The sequence below is a fragment of the Strigops habroptila genome, chromosome 16, assembly GCF_004027225.2.
Source record: "Strigops habroptila isolate Jane chromosome 16, bStrHab1.2.pri, whole genome shotgun sequence".
Taxonomy (NCBI): domain Eukaryota; kingdom Metazoa; phylum Chordata; class Aves; order Psittaciformes; family Psittacidae; genus Strigops; species Strigops habroptila.
The window spans coordinates 3094377-3110972 of record NC_044292.2 but is presented as its reverse complement, the minus strand read 5'-3'; the positions used below and the strand labels follow the sequence as shown (position 1 = coordinate 3110972).

Below are 16596 nucleotides of genomic sequence, written 5' to 3'. Positions count from 1 at the left end.
CCCAGCACCAACATGGCCGCCCGCAGCCCCTGCCCTAGCACTGCAGCTCCCAGCGTGCCCCGGGGCGCTCGTCCTGCTGCCAGGGCCTGCTGGGACACCGTCCCCCGGGCATAGGGCATAGGGCAGAGGGAGCGGGAAGAGGGGACGGGAAAGGCCGGGAGAGGTGAGCACAGGGAGGAGAAGGGCAGGAGCGAGCCGGAGAGGCTGAGGAGCAGCAGTGTGGGTCGGGGTGAGGAGGTGGAGAGGGACAGAGCAGCGATGGCTCCAGAAGCATTTCCAGGACTCACAAAGGATACAGATTGAAACAGGATTTAATTTCAGTTCATATAGAGAATTTAAGTTATTTTTGTTTAGTTTCATTTCATTTCACTTCATTTGGAAGAAGTTCTTCCACAGGGAAGAGGGTGGTGTGGCCCTGGCACAGGTTGCCCAAAGGAGCTGTGACTGCCCCATCCCTGGCAGTGTTCAAAGGCCAGGTTGGACGGGGCTTGGAACAACATGGTCTAGTGAAGGTGTCCCTGCCTGTGGTAGGGGATTGGAACTGGATGATCTTTAGGTCATTTCCAACCCAAAGCACTCTGGGATTCTATGAAATGAAATGTAAATTAAATTATATTAAATTAAATTACGAAAGAATTAAAGAATTGAATGAAAATAAATATGAAACAATAAAATCAATTTAAATAAAATTAAATCATGCAATAAGGGAAGGGAGGGAAGGGAAGGAAAGGGAAAGGAAAGAATATAAATGTAAATTATTTTGATTGAAATTTAAAGAAAAATTGAAACTAAATGAAATTAAGTAATGAATGAAAGGAAATAAACAAAATGAAATAATGAAACAATGAAATGGAACAGAATTATTGAGTGGTTTGGGTTGGAAAGGACCTTAAGATCATGTAATTCCAACCCCTCTGCCATGGGCAGGGATGCCTCACACTAGACCAGTTTGCTTCAGGGCCCATCCAACCTTGACCTTGAACACTGTCAGGGATGGGGCAGCCACAGCTTCTCTGGGCAACCTGTGCCAGCGCCTCAGCACCCTCACAGAGAAGAGCTTTTTACTAATTTCTCATCTAAATCCACATTCTGTGATCTTTAAGCCATTCCCCCTTGTTCTGTCACTACAGGCTTTTGTAAAAAGCCACTCTCCAGATTTCTTGTAGCTCTGGAGCTGCTCTAATGTCTCCCCTTCAGGAGCCTTCTCTTCTCCAGGCTGCCCCAGCCCAGCTCTCTCAGCCTGGCTCCAGAGCAGAGCTGCTCCAGCCCTCGCAGCATCTCTGTGGCCTCCTCTGGCCTCGCTCCAACAGCTCCACGTCCGTCTTGTGCTGTTGACCCAGAGCTGGATGCAGGACTGAAGGGGGGTTGTCACCAGAGCGCAGCAGAGGGGGAGAATCTTCTCCCTCGACCTGCTGCTCACACTCTGGGGATGCAGCCCAGGACATAGTTTCTGGGCTCAAGTGCACACTGAAGCTGGGTCAAGGGGAGCTTCTTGTCAATCAACACCCCCAAGTCCTCCACAGGGCTGCTCTATCCAGTCTGCCCCAACCTGTAGTTGTTATTTCCCTTATCAGTAGTAGTAGTAGTAGCAGTGGTTTTGTATTATACTTTGGTTATTGGACTGTTCTTATCTCAACACATGGGGTTTATTCTTTCAATTCTCCTCCCCATCCCTCTGGGAGCAGGGGTGGGGGAGGGAATGGGGGCATGAGCAAGTGGCTGCATGGTTCTGAGTTACTGGCTGGGCTTAAACCACAACAGCTACCATCCAGACAATTCCTTATACACCGAGTGGTCCATCCATCACATTCATGCCTCTCCAGTTTAGAGACAAGGATGTTGTGTGGGGGACAGTCCATTTCGTTTCGTTTCATTTCACTTCATTTCATTTCATTCTTTTTTTTGTCCACAGCATCTGGGCGCTTCAGGCAGCATTGCGGCAGTATGCACTGAATGGTGACACATAGGAAGATTTGGATTTTTGACCACCACAGTGCCCGTGAGTCCTGAAAGGGGGAGGCCACCAGCCCCTAGAAGTGGTCAGCATCTCCTAATGTTGCTGCTGCTGGTCCCTCGCCCTCCGCCCAGTGCTGCAACAAGGCAGGGACTTCATAGAAGGAGGCAGTGCCAGAAGGGCTGTCGAGGCCACCAAGGAAGGTGTTGTCACCATCCACCAGTTCCATACTGCAGCCATCTTCTGCCCTGTACTCCAAAAGGTAGGGGAGCTTGTTGAGGGAGCTGGTTAGGATGAGGATGTTGGGACGTGGGGGATGGTGTCCTCATCAGCCCTTAGCCCTGCTGCCATCGATGGATCTTTGGGGCAGCCGCCCTCTGCCATGTACTCGAAGTCGTGGACAAAGGAATTGGTTCTAATGGATTTAATTCCTGCCTTTTGTAACTTCTGAGGAGAGATGTTCTTTAGCAATTTAATAGATGTGTAGTATATGAGCAGTTTAATAGATACTTGTTACATGAGTTTTACAGGGCTGCATGAGACACTGCTTACAGAGAGAAATATGGTCCTTGTTAATCAGGTTTGCTTCATTGCATCCATCCTGCCCAAAGTTGGGACAGGTGTCATTACCAAAGAAGTGGCTTCTGTCTCTGAAGTAAGGCTGAGGGCTGTGGATCCTGTGAGTTGATGTCTTTGCCGTGGCAGCGAGTGTCACCTTACTTGTGGTGCTACTCACTCTCGCCTCACTAATGTGACATCTGAGATTATCCAGTGTTAAAAGAGCCAAGGCTTTCAAGAGTTGTCTGAACCTCTTTATAATCCTCAGTTTGAACCATGAGTTCTGCTCTGGGGATTAAGATGTCTCTTTGTTTGTGGGGCTTTGTTCTGAGGTTGGTCACTTGGTTCCTTGCAGGCTGCTGATCTCTTGCAGTGTTTGTGGTGGTGGGAGGATTTGTGGATGATTTTTTTTCTTTTAGAAATGCTCCTTTATATTGGTAGTATTCATTGAGGAACTGCAACTTGAAGAGTTTGATTTCTTGATACTTGACAGTCACCTGATTCTTGAAGAGGCTTAGTCATGTTTGTGTATCCCTGGCTGTGCCCTGGTGTTGTACCACAGACTGACGCAATTTTGGTTCCATTGCTGGACTGGCCAAAACATCACAGACAACTGTATTGTGCTGGATCTGAAGGAACGTGGTTGTATAATCAATACAGTGTGCTGTGGTAGCTGCTCACCAATTCTTTGACTTGGGCTGCTCAGCAGTTCTTCGTTGTTAGGAAAATGAGGGTTGGCAGCACCTCAAGAGATCCAATGTGGAGTGAGTACAGTAAAGTGCAGTGCGAGCAGTTTGCATCTTCTGGCTGAATTAATCAAAGCTTTTTTTACTGGCCACAGATATTACTTTTTTTCCATTTGCTGGGAAAATGTTTGTGCTCTACCTGTAGCTAAGTCAGGAGTGAGCTGCTGTCTCTTTAATAAGGAGAAACTATGAACTCTTGCATGGTAGTTAATAATTTCTTTTTACAAGTCAATGTGCTGATGTGTGAACTAAAGAAACTGTGGAGAAAACAAATTTAGACACCTTGGACCCCACTTCAACTTTGGTTTTGGAGAGCTTTTTGAGGAAGCTGCCTGCCCTGTGGTCTAATGTACTTTGGATGGTGAATCTTTTCTACTGTAATTTTAGCGTAGTTACTTTGTTTTGCTTTATCTTTTCCTTGAGTGCTGTTCAGCCAACTAGAAAGTTGAGTTTCGGAAGCGCTATAGTGTGTTTTTACAGATGAAAACTTATTGTGCTAAAGATTGATATGGGCCTAAAATAACAGCTTGGCTTAGTTTTGATAGGAAAATATTGTTTTGAACTGCTTTGCACCGTTTTTCAGTATACTGAGGGTTGCCTTTGACTAATGTCTGTGTTTGCTCTGCACTGCCAAAGTCATCTTCACATAAAGAGTTAACTGAGCCAATTGATTCAGGCCTGGTTAGCCTGATGATTGTTCTAATTCACTTTCTGCTGGGGTTGCTTTTGTCCATCAGCCTTTGTGATGAAAACCAAAGGTAACACAACCCGGTGGCAAGTCACTGTGCCAGCAAGACTCACTGACAGGTTGTCTTCCTGGTCACCCCAATTAACTGCAGCTCTTGTCACATATGAGCTAGTGGATGGATGCTTGTGTGCACATTGGTTAGGATTAGACACAAATCTTACCCCAGGGTATCTTGTCAATGTTTTATTTTTACAAGGAAGTGGCTGGAAGGACGTGGACCTGAAGTTGTTTGACAGCTAAGCAACCCACAAAATTATTGCTAAGTGTGGAGTGCTGTGAAGTATATGAGGCCAGTGATTCTTTAACACATAGGTGATCTCTAATTCAGTGTGGCTTATAGGAATGGAAACATTTACCTGAACAAAGAGGGCTGGGATACGTTGGCATCTGTGTCAGTTCCTGTAGACTAACTGGAATTTGCTGCTCCTCCAGCCCTCGAGGGCCCTGCAAGCAGTAGTGTCTTATAGAAGATTAGTCCTCTGGCAGCTCCAAATGCCTTTTTCTTTTCTTTTTTCTTTTTTCCTCTCTGCAGTTATCTGTTTCATTATATGTGCCAAGACAGGATCTGCCTGCACAGGTGTACTTCCAGCACCTGCAATGAAAACATGCTGCTAGATGGAATGTCAAATTAAATGGATGAAGTCAGATGGAAAATAGAGGAGGAATAAACAACTGCCCTGTGACTCATGTCATCAATAGCCTTATTAGTGCACAGAACCTCAGGCTACAAGGAAATTGTTTTGAATCTTCTGTTGAAGACTCTTAAGAGTTCTTAATTGACTGCAAACAACTTCATAATCTGAGCGATGTTGTTTGGGGTGAGGTTGTTTTGAATTAAAGGTAAGATGTGCTTGGAGTATTTGGGTTCAGAGCTTGTACACAATCAGTACCTACAACTGGTACTGAGGCAACTGGGGCAACTACAGCTGGTGCTGTACATGTACTACAGGAGGTTCTCAGCCTGCTGTAGCTGGGGAGCATGTTAATGCTGGTGCTGTTCTCCATGGAGGGCTTGCCTTTTCTTCCTGCTGATCCTGCTGGAAGTGCCTGGTTTGGAGATATTACAGTACAGGAACAGAGGTCCTTTGCTGGTGAGCCTTGAGCTCAGCTCTTGCCTAAGTGTAGAAACTGGGAAGCTTTATAACCCTCTCCAGCAGTAACAGTTGTGTGTTGAGGTGCAGAGTGAAGCCAGGACACCAAGACGGATGAAGGTGAAGTGAAGATTTGCACTTGCACTGTTGCTGCCTGATGTTTATATTGGAATTAGTGAGAAGAGCTGTTTGTGGGGTGCCCTTGGTGACTACTGGAGATGATTTGGAGAGTTGCACGGCATGGCATAGGAGCATGGAGAGTTGCACATAGTTCACTGCAGAAACTGTTCTTTGGCTTATACAGCAGATAGAAAGCCATGAACAATAATGCCAGTGTGGCACTGTACATAATAAAATAGATTAATTCCTATCTGGGATGGGACTGAGTTTTTCTTCTCCACCAGGCTTTAATATGTGGAGACTAGAACTATATGAAGTGATGACTCCTCACATTGTAAGCTCTTCATGGCTGGAATAAGCTTAATGAATTGCCTTATTGGAAGAACCAGGCAGTCTGCAGAGCCATTCCTCTAAAAATCCCAGCCTTGAAGTACAAGAGGAGCTTTTGCATATTGATGGAAATCCAGGCATCAGCTAATAGAATTTAGGTCATGACAGAAAACTCTCTTCTCAGATGGCTCTAAAACTTGCTGAGACCAGAGCCCTACTGACCAAACACTGCATGTAGTGCAAGAACAGGACCATTATCTAGGTGATTCCTGTAACTTCAGGAGTTTGCTGCCGAGAGGGACTCTTCATCAGGGATTGTAGCGATAGGACAAAGGGTAATGGTTTAAACTGAAACAGGGGAAGTTCAGGTTAGACATAAGGAAGAAGTTCTTTACTGTGAGGGTGGTGAGGCACTGGAACAGGTTGCCCAAAGAAGTGGTAAATGCTCCATCCCTGGCAGTGTTCAAGGCCAGGTTGGACAGAGCCTTGGGTGAAATGATCTAGTGTGAGGTGTCCCTGTCTGTGGCAGGGGGGTTGGAATTAGATGATCTTAAGGTCCTTTCCAACCCAAACCATTCTATGATTCTGTGATTCAGTGTGATGCTGAGGGTGGAGGAGGAGATCACGCAGCAGTTCAGAGATCACACTGCAACTCAATTGTAGCACACAGGTAACACTGGAGAGGGAGGCTGCACTTCTAGTACAACCCGTGGCCAGCTTTGAAGGCAGGCCCGTCCTACACCTTTGTCTAAAAAAGGAACTTCTGAGGAGAAGGTTCGAAGGAGCTGTTGCACTTGGTGCTATAGCTGTTAATTATGACCTGAGTAGGTGAATGCTGTTAGTGTTTGAGACTCTGGCTTCCTGTGTTGTCAGAAACGGATGCAAATTGAGCTCTTATTTGGAAGAAAATTGGGGTTTAAGTGGCCACATGGGTGGTCATCACGTAGAGCAGTCGTGATGTAGTCCTGGCCTCTGCTATCGGTCTCTTTAGATGGTCTCTTATTAAAGTAGAAATGCTCCATGAAGATCTTCAGATGTCAGTGCAATGGCTACAAGTTACAAAAAACCAAGAAAAAACAGTTTACTTGTGAATTTTGCTAGAGAGACATGTTTCCCTGGGTCAAAGTGGAACACAGTATCAGCAAAGCTGTCAGTGAGTGCTGGGCTGTTGCTGGGAGGTAGTGTGTGAAATCCTCCTCAGGTGGGTCTAGGGAGCAGCCCACCGGCTCCGAGCTGTGTGTATCCACTACAGGAAGAGCCACCAGTCTGCTCAAACAGGCCGTCTTTAGTGCCTCCTGTATGGTGTTTCCATTTCACGGGCCTTCTTCACCTTTGCTGGAGCTCCCTCTCATGCTGACAGAGATGGCTGCATGCTGTCTTGCTTGTGAAACCGAAAGGCTCTCAAGGTGTGTTCTAGAGATAAGTAGAGAAGGTGATGGAAGTGTGCTGCCTTCATAATCAGTTCACAAATGATGTGTGGGAGTGGGATCTCTGAAGGTAGCCCAGGCGTTTAATGAACCATATGTGAGAGCCTGGAAACTGAGCTTGTCTCAAACACCGCTTCTCAAACACAGCTTTAAGTGAGCTTGTCTCAGATACCCTTTACATTCGACTATGGGAGGCCTTGCAAGAATTATTGCAAATGAAGCAAACAAGAAGGATGATGGCTTTCGATACTGCATAGGCAGGATCGTTCTGACCCCCTTGTTGTTCGAAGCTGATAAGCCTCCACAGAACTGAAACATGCTGACTCAAAAGAACCCCCAACTTTGGAACTGCACATGTGTTCACTAAAACACGTCCATCATTACCATAGTAATGCCTCTCTATGCTTGGCATGCAAATTATGGATAACACCCCAAAGAACACAAACATAAAAGGGCAGGGCTCAGGTTAGAAGGTGAGATCCCACCACCAGCAACACCCTGGGTGAAGAGGACCAACGAGACGCCGCTGGCTCCACAGGTGGTGACTATCTGCTTGCAACTCTTCTTTTATCTCTCTCCTCCCCCTCTTCTCTCTCTCTGCTTTGATCTCTCCAGGAATAAATACTTCAGTTTGTTAAAGAGTTTCAGCATCTGGCCTCGTTTGTGCATTAGTTCCAACCAAGCGACAAACATACTGTGACCAGATCTGAGTCACATATGTCTTTTGACCAGGTCGAGACACCGTGTCTCACAGATTCTTGACTTTACTTTCCTTCTTTGCTGCCGCATGCTTAGGGTTTTGAAGGGGGCTGTTATTTCTGGGAATTCAGGGAGTTGTAGGTGCTTGGCTGCCTTGCAGCTCCCACAGCACGGGAGCAGATGGGCATGTAAGGTCCTTTCTAACCCTAACTATTCTATGATTCTATGATTCTATGTGTGACCTGCAGGTGGCTCAGAAGGTCAATATTTGGTCTACACACTTACAAATGTCTCGTGTAACTTGAAAACACTTGAGTGCATTTATGTCTGCACTCTCCTGCAGTGAGCCGGAGTTGCCTTTTTTTGTGTTAGGGAACTGCAGCATAGTGCTGACGGTCCCTGCTCTTACTGGCTCTGTTACAGAAATACCACTCAGAGAGCCAGGCCACTGACTGAGTGGCAGAGACATGTTCTCAAATCGATGAACTCAAAGGAATCATGGCTGGAAATACAGGTATCTGGCTTCCCTTAGCACCACGCATGTGGCGCTCCCCAGGCAAGGGATCCTGCAGGGAGTTACTGGGGGTGAAGCTGATGGTGGGGTAGCCTCCTGGAGTTTGAAGCTCTTACTTGCCTTAAACTTGGTTGAAGGTGGCACATAGGTGTGAGGACCACTCTTTGAGACGAGCTTGCACAGGTTGTGGGGTGAAGCATGCTCTGGGTTTGGTCTGCTTGTCATGAGGCTTTCTTGCAGCTGCTCAAAGGAAAGTGCTTCTTGGTAGCTTCCATATTCTATTTTTTGTGTGTGTGTGTCAGACTCTGGTTTGGGTTTTAACAAGTCTGACCACTTAAAACGGAGGGTTAGATTGCTAAACAGGAGCTACCGATGGGCAGGTGGGAGGTGCAGGAGGAAGCAAGCTGAGCCCCCCATGCCATGCCCAGCAGGCTGCCCAGGCATGCCAGACGTGCTCTTGGCAGTTGCTGCGGGCTGCAGTTGGCCAGCCCTCTCCCCAGCCGGCTCTGGAAGCAGGCAGCAGCCGCCTGTGGGGCTAAGCCTTGCCCTGGGGGCTGTCAGGGGAGCCGAACTGCACAAGCTGGGACGTGGGTGCAAGAGACACCGTCATGCAGCCTCTTTCCTCCACTTCTCTTGCAGACAAGCAGCCTGGTGCACAGTGTGGCACTGCCTCGCATAGTGATAACACAGGAGGAGACAGTCCATCTGCCAGCAGTGCAAGTAGTGGCACCCTGGCACACACCCGCAACTCGGGCACCAGGAGCTGCCAGCCACTGCTGCAAGCTGTCTCCTCTGCCACCAGCACCCTCTGCATCTTCTGCCACACCATGAGAAACAGCTGTCAGCAAGCACAGGCAGCAGCCACTGGCAGGTTGTCCCATCTGCTCCAGGCATCTGCAGTTGGTAAGTGTCCAACTTATCCATTAATAGTCATAGAACAGTTGCATCATTATGTTTTCCTGCCTCTTTCAGCTGAACAGTCAAGATGAACAAAAATATATATACTTTATTAAATACACTCTGTCAAAACCATACATTGCTATGTCTCTCATAGTCACCAACTATTGGCTAGGTTCCCATCCGTTACAGACATCACCATCTGCAACATTCAGATCAACCGCTCAGTCCCTGAGCTCTTCCAAGATCCCCACATGGGTCCCCAGGAGGGGGACCTTATGGGACCTCAATTAGTCCAAGTGAAAGGACACACATGTAGAATGCAAATGGAGTTTTAGGTGGCTAATCAAGGGTGGATTGCCATGTTGGTGAGATTGTTCCCGTGTTTGCTATGTGCAGGTTATGCATAGCAACAGCTTTCTGTCTTTGGCACCTTCAAATGTGGGAGCAGGGGCTGGATGTTTGCACTCTGAGAGCCATTTCCAGGACACCCAAAAGCTCTCAAAAGAAGGGCAGTACACAGATGGAGTTTTACGTGATTAGTTTCATGGTGGATTGCCATGTTGGTGGCACCATTCCAGAGCTCACCACTTGTAGGCGATGCCCAGAACTAGCTTTCTGTCCTGGAACCTTAGGCATGGGAGCAGGGGCTGGATGTTTTCACTGTTGGAGCTGGGCTCTGGGGAGCCTGAAATAGCTCCCCGGAGAGGGATAACACAATTCATTGCAGCCTTTATCCTTAATGACTGTCCCTGTGCTTTTTAATATGTCCATTTTAATTTGTTGTAGCAAAAAGCACTAGCAAGGTGATGTTTTATAGCTGGTCATTTGCAGGCACAGCCTGAGTTTATCTGCCTTGGCCATTGCTACGTTCTTAGTACCTGGAATCCCAAAAAGAGGGTACTGACTGGCCAGTGATCAGTGCAAAGCATTTTGTTTCTATCTCCTTTCAAATTTCTCTTTTTCACAGCTCTGCAGCAACTGGTCAGAAACCTAAGTACATTCCTGATAAAAGACGGAGTTTCAGATGTTGCATTAGATCAATCTCTGTGATTTTTTTTTTATTGTAGGCTGGAATGTTTTGCTTGCCTGTGTCATGGCCAGTGTCTCAAAGTGGGAGAGACTCATAACTCCAAGATCTGCTTGGGTGTGACTGTCCTACTCTGCTCAGGAGTACATAACGGATAGTCTATTGAGGGTTTATTATATGTCAATAAAGAGTTTAGATTAATGGATTACCAAGGAAATGCTATGTGAATTCTTTATAAAGCTCTAGCTTTGCACTGGAAACATAGATCTCTGACGACTAGGCAGTCTGAGTGCTTAGAAGAAAAGAGGTAGTCTGAGAGACAGAAGAAGAAAGATAAAGACCAAATATATTCAAATATATTACAATATATTCAGATTAGGAAAGGCTATACTTTGCAAGCACTATGAAAGGCTTTCTTTCGTTTACAGTCCTTGCAGTCCTTTTACTGGTGCACAGCTCTCAGGCGGTCTATGTTCAGGTGAGTTTTCTGCTCTTTAGTTTGTTGGTGTTGCAAGTTCAATGAAGTACTGATACCATGTGAAATGGCTGCAACAGGAATCTTAACTAAACTAATAGACCTGAAGTTTTGCTCTGCTCTGGCTTGATATCCAACTTAATCTCCCTGTAGTTCTGTTTTTCTTTCTATAAAGTGCTTTGGGTATTACTAAAATGGTGCAGTTTAACTTCACCAGCCTTATCACTGCTTTGAAATCCCTTGCTGTCTGAGGCACCGTGTTTCTTTTGAACATACCCCCATGTGTTGTGAAGCTGCAAGACTGGGAACACCTCTAAAATTATATAATGGTGCTGCTTCTAGGCAGGAAGTTCTTTATGGAAATGATCTGCTTATGAGATGAAGCCTACACAAATATCATTAAAAAGTGAAAGAAATGGTTAGCTGAATCCACTGAAATATGAATAGGCAGATGAGGTATTAGAGAAGGCTGTATCAAATTTTCCAGGATATGAAGCACTTTCGTGTGTCTTGGAAGCAGTTAAGAGATTCAATACTCTTGTCTGTGCCTGGGAGTGTGTTGGATCTGCCTGCACTCATCCTTAGAAACACTTAGGGATATTTCAGTTTGATTGAAATGTAACTTCCAGAGAGTACCAAAAGAACTGACATTCCTGAAACAATTACTGACTCTGCATGTGTGCAGTAGGTTTCCTGGTATAAAGTACTCTTTTTGTGTCTTGAAATATCTTTTTTTTCTCTCCTTTGGATGTCAGAGATATCCAGAGATAGTAGGTTTAAGGTATTCCTTTCTTCCAAATCACTGTTTAACATTTAGAACAGATAGCTTCCTACTTAATGAGAAGAATTTGTTTTCCACTGGAAGCATAAAAAATAACCAAATGATAACAGACTTTGGGTAAAAGTGCAGAAAATGCAGCTCTGTAGTTTTAAATCCTCTTTGTAGTTTGAAATCTTACCTCATTAATCATTAAATCTGTATTTTTTCCACATATATGTGCAGTGTACTCTGCATGTTTGTCCTTTCACTTGGACTAATTGAGGTCCCGTAAGGTCTGACTAAAAGTAATTAGTGAACAAGGTTGGCTTATGGTCTTGTTCATTTAACAAAATGTTTTGCAAGGCAGAAGTTCATTTGACTTTATATAATGTTTTTGAAGACTGGGATTCACTGTCTTGACACCTTCTATCATAGATCTTGAATTGATATAATGGAAATTGGAGGAAGATGGTTTACTAGGCATGGAGTAAACCCAGAAAAACTACAGAGGTGGATTGTTCTGGCCTGCACTATTTCTGTGTTAAAATCTCTTAGGTCAGCAACACAATATGCATTTTCACCTTGGAGGGAAGATGCTGCTCCTCTTGAACTTTCTTTGATAAATCTTTCTTATCTGGGGTGGGGGGTTGTTTTAGTTTTTTTGATGTTCCTTTGTTGGTTTTTTTTGTCACCAGGACATACATGTCTCAGGGTTCATTTCTACTTTCTGTTTTCTCTGAAAGTGAACCTGTGGAAAACCATTGTTTTATAGTTGTCAGTTTTATGCTTTTGGGGTCTGTGACGAATGGCTGAATCTAGAACTCTATTTATACAAAAAAAAAAAAAGAAAAAAAATTCATAGGCGACCATGACCAATAAATTAACCTGAGTAAAATCATAAACCAGTTGCAGGTAGAAAAGAATTCACTAAGTAAATGCATGTCCAGAGTTTATCTGGTTGTTGGTTGGATTTGGTTTTTTTTAATTCTTCTACACAAAAATTCTATTATTCTGTAAAAAACTCCCCACCAACAAAAAAACAACAAAACCAACCCCATACTCCACTCCCCTCCACCTGAAACCAGCTACACCCCTCCACCCCTTCAATCTCATACTATTCAACCTTGGGCTCATGAGAGTGTGAAACAAGTGGCAATATTTGGCCTCATGCTATATCAAAGTCATTTCACTTGATTTCTTTGAATGAGTAGGTGTTACTTATCATCCTACTGACTATAAGTTGTTCATTAAACCGACTTCAAACACATACTAAAGACAAATCTGAAAATGCTTATCTCTCTTCTGGGCCAAACTGATTATCTGCAGACAGACACAGACTTTATGCACATAAACTAACTGTTGCAATACCTGCAGTTTAAGTTTATAACCTCAGCAGTGGGATTCACTTGAAAGTGAGGGAATGATCATTAAGAGATGCAGAGGGTCTAGCAATATAAAGCATGGAGTAATATTTCCCAAATACTGTCCCAGCTTCCTGAAGCTTTTGGTATGAGCTTTGAGTCAGAAGTGTCATATTTATGTTGCAAATAATTTATGTTCCATTAACCATATGGACAAGTTTTAAATTAAAGAAAATTTGCAACAGTACCTTGGCATGAGTGATTTCAGCTCTTAACAATGTGTAATACAAAGGAATAGGTCTTTTTGCTTGGTTAGATCTTGCCACATGAGAGCCAATGCTTGAATTTCTTCACCGGTGTATTAGAAGAAAAAGCACAAAAATTGAACTAGCATTTACCTCCATTCAGCTTATGATTTTATGAGTCTCTACCATGTGTTGCCAAGTCATCATTTCTAGCTGAAGATTACCAGCCTGTATCTTTCAACCCCAGATTTAATGGGTGTCTCTCTTGGGAGTGAGAAATGCACTAAGTCTGCCGCCATCCACATAATGAAAATTCTGACCGGCCAGCCAGGTCTCACTGTTGGTCTTTGCCTTGAAGAACTGATCGTTTCACTTTCAGTTAACACTGATTTTATATAGGCTTTGTTTCAACACTGTCTTTTTCCTATAGTATAGTTTTGGGGAGACCTCATTGTTGAAACAGTATAGCCTTAGCCTAAGTCTAACTTCCTGATGCCTTTTTTTTCTGGTTCTGTCTACATAGGATGGAGACTTGAAATTCTCCCTTGAGTCTGTGAAGAAGCTAAAGGAGCTTATGGATGAGAACAGATCCTTTAACCCTCACGTTGTGGTTTCAATGGCTAGCTACTCTCCATGTGATGAAAAAGATCTCCCTGAGGAGTTCCAATCTGTGTGCAAAAGAGAAGACGCATCCACTGTTTTTGAGAGGCTGAGTACGTAGCTCATATTGCATAGCTGACATTATTGTCACAATTTTCAACCTTAAACATTCAAGTAGCAGCAGGAAAAGAAACATAATTCCTTCTTTGTCACTTCTAAAGCAGATAAGAGAGTCCATGTTGCCTTTCTATCCTTCCTACAATTGTTGGCCAGCACTGATTGTGAGCACCCTAAAAGACAATTCTTGATGTGCTGAGCTTAGCTGTAGGCTGTACAAATCAGGCTGCTGTAACCAGGAAAAAGCTTCCTCCAGGTAGCTGCATGCTAACGTGCACAATTTAAGTGAGAGAGCCCCTTATATCCTCTGGCTTACAGGAAAAGCAGGGATATATCACTCAGTTCTAGCAAACTACAAATTCTGAATGAGTCCAATTGCTCTCTGTAATCAGTGTAGAAGGTGTTTTTCCAGGTAGCCGGAAAGAGGCGTGAGATCTAAATGAGGTGAATCAGTCTTTGGCAATGTCTGTCGTGTACTGATGTTTGAGCAGGCTGCTACAGCTTCTGTTTTTTTCACTTCATTTTGTTGCTTTTATCTACTGTTCAATACAACGGTCACTTTAGAATATAGTGAATGTTGTGATTCTACAAGTCACATCCCCACCACCCTCCCAATTGTTCTCTTGCCTCCACATTCCCATTGTTTCCCCAAAAAAATTCAGGTTTGATTTCATTCTTTTGGCCTGTTTTTTGCAAGAACTAATTTTATTTAAACAAGTAATAACTTCAAAGAACATTAAAACTCATAAAACAGTGATGGAAATGTTGCTGCAAAAGTTGGTCAGAGAAACTCTCGAAGACTTGATGTGGAGATTTGGAAAGCAGTCGTTCTTTACCGCAGTACTGGGTGCACACACAAATAGTTTCAGAAAGGTGAGCGCACCCATTACTTGCCAGCAGTGGCTATATATTTAGTATACTCATGCCTATTTACAGCTTTTCTGGGGAAAATGATTTACATATTCATTAGATTGTCGGGAACTAATTATAATATTTACATTCTAATTACTCATGCGCTTTCTTCCTGAGTGGGAGTCTCTGGTGGTAGCTGATCGTCTTTCTCACTGTTTAATGAGTGACCTCAGTGCTTTCGTATGCTCACAAGGTCCTAGTGCTGAGTTAGAAAATGGTATGACCTTGCTTTTGTTCTGTTCCAGTCTCTGTTATCTTGAAGATTAACATCCTTGGTCTTACTAACTACCTCCTTAGTTTTTATCAGTCCCATGATGTTCCTTCCCCCATGAGCCAGATATTCCTTATTCCCTACATGTTAGCAAGTTAGAACAGTTTGCTGTATTTTACTATGTTACTTTAAAGCCACACACGCTATTTTTAGTTAAACCTATAATTTAAACCTAAAGAAAGGAGTCATCAAATCTCTTGATATGTGGCTCTGCTCTCCAAGAAAGTCTCTTGCCAATTCATTGAAACTCCCTCTTTTCTCTCTAACAGACCTGGTTGCCCAAGAAGCTGATTTATGTGAAATCTGTGCCAATGCTGCCTGCGCTGGTTGCTTTTGAATAAAGATGAAGCAATCCAAAGAACATGTGTCAAGCTAAGAAGTTTGTGCATTCATATGGCAAGATCACATGCTTCCACAAATCACTATTTGGTCTCCATCTCCACTACAGTCAAACTAGAGCTACTAGCTCATGTAGACGTATCAATGGCAGTCCTGAAGTAGTTAGATCAAGAGCCAACAGCAGTGCGGTTCTGGTTACAAGGAAAACCTCTGGTAAACCTCATCTGGGAGGTTTCAGTTGTGCATGTGTTACATGTGTCACACTGGAACAAAAATGTCCTGGACACAGTTTCATTTTCCACTATTTTCTGAATTGGAACATGATGGGTGAAAGTGAGTAGCCCCCTGCAGTCTTTTTGATAGAAAAATCTGCCTGTGATTTGGCCTTCCCTACACATCACACCTAGCAGCATTGGGTTATTATGTTTTCCAGCCAATGCTTTGAAGCATGTTGGAAAACTATCTCACTACCTGTAGATCTGCATGTGATGTGTATGTTTGTAACAAATCAAGTAACGTGGGGACAAGTTATTGGTGTTTAGCAACCTTTTCATAGTCAGAAAATTTCAGTCTGTTACTTGTACTAATTGTTGCAAATTTAGGAAATTACCATACAGGAGGATAGGAACACTTGGCAAGAAGGCAACAGATCAACAGATCAACAACATATTCCTAAATCACAGCATTTTTAACAAGAAAATGTTAGCTACTGATCATAAGGTGCTTTTTCAAAACATTCAGCTTGTTTTGTATCTAGTCTACTTTCTTTCACTGTCTTGTAGTGTTTTTCCAGGAAGATGGAAGCAAAGCTATGAAATTGTTGCTAGGTAAACACATAAAGTAAATTCTCATGATAAGCAAGCAGAAATAAAGCAGTCATAAAAAGACTTCCTCTTCTGTAAATTCAGAAGAGAGTAGAAAAATAAATCAGTGTGAAAAATAGTCTAACTGGCCGTGCTTGCATTTCATGCTCTGCTCATTTTATGGGGAAGGATACGATAGAGGTGTTTTGCGTCATGGTGAAAAATCTGCGATAAAGTACCAGAGGGATGGTAAAACGGTAAGAGTATAACATTGCCCGTTGCTGCTGGCCTGGCCAACATGAAAGCTTTTCTGAGTAAATGCTTCCCTAGTAATTTCTCATAACATGACCCCATGGGTGGAAGAGAGATGTGATCTTGGAAGGCTGTGGTCTTAAAATAATGGTTGTAGTTAAGTTTGTGACTGTAGTGATTGTGATTAAGTTAATGAGTTTGCTCCTACCTAGCCTTGAGGAACAGGTGACCAAAAGAGTACACACTTGCAAACACATAGAAACTGCCTGAATGTAAAACCTTTCTGAGAGGGAGCTGGGAACTCTGATTCTTTTTCTAAAGCTGAACCAGTGGCTTTTCAAAACATT

At 43.7% G+C, this 16596-nt stretch overlaps 1 protein-coding gene across 5 annotated transcripts; it reads left to right on the top strand.

Annotated features, from left to right (window-relative positions):
• Positions 1-110: 110 nt before the first annotated feature.
• Positions 111-16136, top strand: LOC115617270 (guanylin). Of its 5 annotated transcripts, XM_030507558.1 has the most exons (6): positions 111-163; positions 1913-1999; positions 8827-9090; positions 10543-10592; positions 13479-13668; positions 15125-16136. In XM_030507558.1, the coding sequence occupies exons 2-6, from the start codon at positions 1954-1956 to the stop codon at positions 15190-15192; spliced, it is 618 nt and encodes a 205-aa protein (XP_030363418.1). In that variant the 5' UTR covers positions 111-163; positions 1913-1953; the 3' UTR covers positions 15193-16136. The 5 variants fall into 5 exon arrangements, 3 of the variants coding, with proteins under 3 accessions (XP_030363418.1, XP_032776207.1, XP_030363419.1); XR_004389998.1 differs by lacking the exons at positions 111-163; positions 10543-10592 and adding an exon at positions 4539-4846 and having other exon boundaries at positions 1911-2216; XM_032920316.1 differs by lacking the exon at positions 111-163 and having other exon boundaries at positions 1921-2216.
• The last annotated feature ends 460 nt before the right edge of the window (positions 16137-16596 follow it).

Excerpts from the sequence above, each read along its gene's own strand:
- LOC115617270 (XM_032920316.1), top strand. The coding sequence starts at position 2,054 with ATGTTGCTGCTGCTGGTCCCTCGCCCTCCGCCCAGTGCTGCAACAAGG. Across the intron at positions 9,091-10,542 it reads GCTCCAGGCATCTGCAGTTG|TCCTTGCAGTCCTTTTACTG; the intron begins GTAAGTGTCCAA and ends TTTCGTTTACAG. Across the intron at positions 10,593-13,478 it reads CTCAGGCGGTCTATGTTCAG|GATGGAGACTTGAAATTCTC; the intron begins GTGAGTTTTCTG and ends CTGTCTACATAG.